The sequence below is a fragment of the Coenobita brevimanus genome, chromosome 85 (assembly GCF_032717465.1).
Source record: "Coenobita brevimanus isolate Jiangsu-jjx chromosome 85, ASM3271746v2, whole genome shotgun sequence".
Classification (NCBI taxonomy): Eukaryota; Metazoa; Arthropoda; class Malacostraca; order Decapoda; family Coenobitidae; genus Coenobita; species Coenobita brevimanus.
Window position 1 is genome coordinate 2,037,501 of NC_137038.1, and position 5,000 is coordinate 2,042,500.

General features: G+C 41.3%; 1 protein-coding gene across 1 annotated transcript in view; it reads right to left on the minus strand.

Moving 5' to 3' along the window:
• LOC145410387 (uncharacterized) overlaps nucleotides 1-1,130 on the minus strand; it is a 128,259-nt gene extending 127,129 nt beyond the window's left edge. The window contains exon 1 of the mRNA XM_080280540.1: nucleotides 659-1,130. Coding sequence (XP_080136666.1) covers nucleotides 659-1,130 — 472 coding nt within the window. The remainder of the gene's footprint in view (nucleotides 1-658) is intronic.
• Between the last annotated feature and the right edge of the window lie 3,870 nt (nucleotides 1,131-5,000).

Consider the following 5,000-nt stretch of genomic DNA (forward strand, 5'->3'; position numbering starts at 1 on the left):
ATAAGAGAGAGGGAGATTGCTCAGGTGTATGTGCTGTGTTTTAATACTGGATTGGCGTGTGTGTGTGCGTGTGTGTGGGTGGTGGGTGGGAGGTGGGGAGTGGGGGTGTGGTTGGGTGCTGTGTGTGTACAGGGGGAGGCGGAGGTGGTGTGTGTGTGTGTGTGTGTGTGTGTGTGTGTGTGTGTAATGGGGAGAGAGAAACATAAAGTTTTGTCCTTAGTGGATACCCGTGATGATAACTTAAGTGGATGAAGTGCCATAGATTAATTAATGAAGATCTAAATCCATATCACGTCCCACTCACCTCTCATTATGGAAGCGTCAGGCGAGAGGTGTATTTGTGGTAGCAGGTGTAGATGTAAGTGTTGTAAGTGAAGGTGTAGATTATTACTTACCTGCGATTATTGAAGTGATGATTGGATGGGTTGTGGTTATGGTATTTGTTGTAGATGTTAGGTAGAGACTTAAGTGGTAGGTGTAGGCAGTCTTTGTAAGTGTTAAGTCTAAGTGTTGTCAGTGAATTTATGCAACTATCACTCACCTGTAATTTTAAGTGCGTCGTCTGGAGAGTGGAGTGGGTTATGTGGTTGTAACAGGTAGTTGGTATTAGTCTTAGGTTTATATAATTGTAGGTATTATAAGGGTACACTACACTCACCTGTAATTATAGAGGCGTTGTGTCCGGAGAGCGGTGTGGGTGTGGTGGTTGTGGTGGTGGAGGTGGCCTGGTGGTAGTGTGGTGGGGGAGGGGGCACACTGTCACAACACTCCCGGTCAGGAAACTCACTACCTTCTGCAACCCCCGCCAGCAGGAGCCACAAGACCAAGGTAGTGAGCAGAGAGGGTCCTGAGGGGGGCGTGAGAAGGGGACATGGCCTTCGGGGAGCACTTTTTAGGAGGGCGGTAAAAGAGGTCCCCGAAGGTCTTTGGTTGGGTCCCCTTCTGTTTCTTTCAGGGGTACCCAAGAGCTGTGTGTTGGGTTCCATTATGTTTCTTTCAGGGGTACCCAAGAGGACTTTGTTGGGTTCCTTTCTGTTTCTCTGAGTTGTGTCATCGTGCGCTGGACTACTGACTGTGAGTTCCTCTTGTAGTCTCTGATTTGAGGGGGACGTCTCCTCAGGGTTCGACATGTTTGTGTTTAGTCCACTCTCCCCGGGCCCCATGCACTCACAGGAACCTAGCAGAGTGTCCGCGGAACCAGACTCCCAATTGTCCGTGGAACTTGAATCCCTTTGTCTATGATGGGCACGAGGTTTGAGGGGTAGGGAAGAGGGGATCTCAAAAGGGGACGTCCCTGTTTGTTTTCGCGTTGAGGTCCCCGGTGCCTTAGAATCAGACAAGGGTTCCTCTAAGGGATGTTGCGAAGGGGAATAAAAGGGCATGTGTTTCACTGGATAGACCTGAGAACTAGATGATGGTGGTGGTAGTAATGGTTGTAGTTGTGGTAATTGTGGTGATGATGTGGGCGGAGGTCGGGGTGGTGATGGTGGTAGGGTGACTACGACGGGCCAGATCGTCCTGCCGTCGTTCGATTGCACGTTGCATAGTAGTCCCATGCAACCGGAGTCGAGCTTTGGTTTTCCTCCCTGGGTCGTTTGGGTGGTCGTTGGGTCTTGCACCACCCCACACACTCCCTCAACTTGGCTCACGCACGCACTCTAAATTGCGTGTGTTTGTAGCTGCGCATCTCACGACCTCGTTCGTGAGTTCGTGAAACCCTATAATAATTCTGTTCTCTGTAAATATGGGAAGAAAAGACAAGGTTAACCAAGACACTCTGACCGTACCAATAGATTTCAAAGGAGGTACCGCAACACCTTTTCCCGAGCGATTTAATTTCACAGGAGACTTCGTAGTAACCTTGATTTTTTTTTCCTTATTGCACCTTAACATTTACCTGCATGCTATTTATGTCGCCTTTACGTCGACACAGTTTCCATCGCTACCATAGAAGCGAATATTAAGGTGTGATGTACAGACTGAATCGCTAAGGTAAAGGTGTTTCGACTCTGCCAGGTAGAAAAGGGTACTCGAGGGAAATTTTCTTCGTGTGTCAGCAGGTGTTATGAGGGTGAAGGGGTATTGTTTTCAGCTATTGTTTTGAAGTGTTTTCTGATAACGTGCATGGGGTAATACAGGAGTTCATTTTAGCTAAACGGTATGTGTATTTTTGTTTTTCTGACCAGCGAGGAATTTTTTGCGTTTTCTTTTTCCTTTCTTGCTTTGTTTTTTTTTTCTTTTTATTTCTTTTTTTCAATTTTCTTTTTTCATTTCCTTTTTTCCTTTTTTCCTTTTCCATTTTCTTTGTTTTTTTTTTTTTCATTTTTCTATTTATTTTTTCTTTCGTTTTTCCGTTTTTCATTTTTTGGATATATTTTCAGCGTTGGTTTACGTATTTCTGCTTTAATAAATTTACGCCGTATCCAGTTTCAGGAATTTAAAAAACGTAAATGTTCATATATTATTTTTCATAGTTTTCCTTGTAAAAAAAAAAAGAAAACGAAAAAAGAATGTTATTTGGCTTGATGACGATGTTATATCAAACTCTTTTTTACTTGCTTTCCCATTTCCTCCTTTACTTCAAGATCATTACTGACTTTTCGTATTGTTTCGTAACCCCTTCCTTTTATTTCGAAAGTGGTGGAGTCTGTGAGTGGTGATGGGGAAGGGTGGATGGTGATGATAGCAGTGAGAGTAGTGATGAGCGAAGTTATGAGTGTTTGTGAGAGGTGATGGAACAGTGACGATGGTGATGAAAGTAGTGGTGACTGAAGAGGTTGAGTTTCTGATGAGCCTACAACAACAACAACTACTACTACTACTACTACTACTACTACTACTCTATCAAAAACATTTTCATTTTCTATCGTCCGTCTTCTCAATCTTCGAAAAAAAAAATGCCAGGTATTTTTGAGGGAGCGTTTTAAAAGGGAATCGGTTTTGGTTTTTTTATACACTATCATCATCATAATCGTCGTCGTCCATATCATCATCATCGTCATCATCATCATCATCATCATCATCGTCATTCATTGTCGTCATCATTATCATCATCATCGTCATTCATCATCGTCATCATCATCATCATCATCGTCATCATCTTCGTCCTTCTCCTCCTCCTCGTTAGTTTGTTTTGTTAATTAGAAACTGTTTTTCGTAATTTTACCTGTTTACGTTGATTACCTTTAATAATTTACCTGTTTACGTTAATTACCTTTAATAATTTACCTGTTTATGTTAATTACCTTTCCTTAATTTACCTGTTTACGTTAATTACCTTTAATATTTTACCTGTTTGTTATTTACCTTTCCTTATGATTAATTTCCATCTTTACCTTAATCTTAAGTTTTAATACAGTAGTCCTTATTGAACCTATCCTACCCAAATCTATCTACTCTATCCCTCCATCTCATCCTCGGGCTCCCCCTCCCCCTCCCCACCCACGAAGATCACACGTACACAATCTAATCTAACTCTTACCTGCCCTTACCTAACTTCTCCTTGTATCCTATTCCTATCCCATCCCATTCCATTCCATTCCATTCTATTCCATTCCATTCCATTCTATTCCATTCCATTCTATTCCATTCCATTCCATTCCATCCCATCCCATCCCATCCTGCATCACTTTACCCAAACCAAACTGAACCAAGCCTAATCCTATCTATCTATTTATCTATTGCCAGACGCCACAATCCCGTAAAGGGTGGCCATTTGAATTTGAGTTAGTTGTTTTACGGGGAGGGGTACTAACCCTCCACCAACCCACTTATTGACACGTAGGGAGAACGTATGGTTTGGTTATATGGTTACCACCCAACTCTGTAAATGGTTTCTTGGCATACAGGAAGCCATTAGGCTTGTCATTCAATGTAAAGCCACCTGTAAAGGAAAGAAAAGCAATAAGAAGTGACAGGAAAGATGGAAGACATAGGAAGAGAGGAGGGCAGGCACAGAAAAAAAAAAAATTGATAAATGCTAAGGAAGAAGTAGGCAGCAGTACATCAAGTGAGTGGATGACGGTAGCCACCACATACCAAATTCGCCACACCTACCAAATAATCTAATCCACTAAAATCTATCCCAGCCCAGGTCACCACAAAACTCCATCACCCCCTTCACATCTCAGTCACCTCTTTTTCCCCTCCCTTGAGTTTCGTTTCGCCTCAGGTAATCTAATTGTTTCATCTCCGTTTCAAGCCTCATTTCCCAAGCCCAATCAGCCCCGAAGCCCGCCCAGGTGAGACGCGCGACGTTGGGCCAGGTGGTTTGGCTAATGAGCAGGTGGATAGGTAAATAGGTGAGGGCAATTAGGGAAGGGTTAAGTGGTTGGTTGGGTAATGAGGGAGACAGGTGGATAGGTGATGACAATGAGAGTGATTAGGTGGCTGGTTTGGCTAATGAGCAGGTAGATAGGTAAATAGGTGAGAGCAACTAGGGAAGGATTGACTTGAAGGAAAAAATAAAACATAAATAAACTGGATTGCGATGAAAAAAGAAATTATAAAAATGATAAAGTTACAGAACATAAGAATTAAATTATAATTAAAAAATGAAAATAAATATAACAGCGTGAAGGAGAAAAGTGTATAAAAAACGAAAATGAAAAAAAAAAAAAGATTACGATGCCTAAGAAGGAAAAATTATAGACATAAAACTCGGAACTAGATTTCAATGATAGGAAACAGAATATTTTAGAAAGGAATAATAATAATAATAATAATAATAATAATAATAATTACAGGTGCCACTGATTATCGCTCACCGTCCAATAAATGATCAAAAAGAAGATAGAACTTGACTAGAAAATTATAAAAAAAAAAAGAATATAAAAAAACAACAGGTGTCTTTGATTATCACTCACCTTAAAAAAAAAAAAAAAAAAAAAAAAAGCTACCTGACAGACCACTAATTAAGGTGTGAACGAAAGCAGCGAATTTGTCCGAAGAAAAAAGAAAAAACGCGAAAAACAAAAAGACAGGGCGTTTGACCGAAAGAA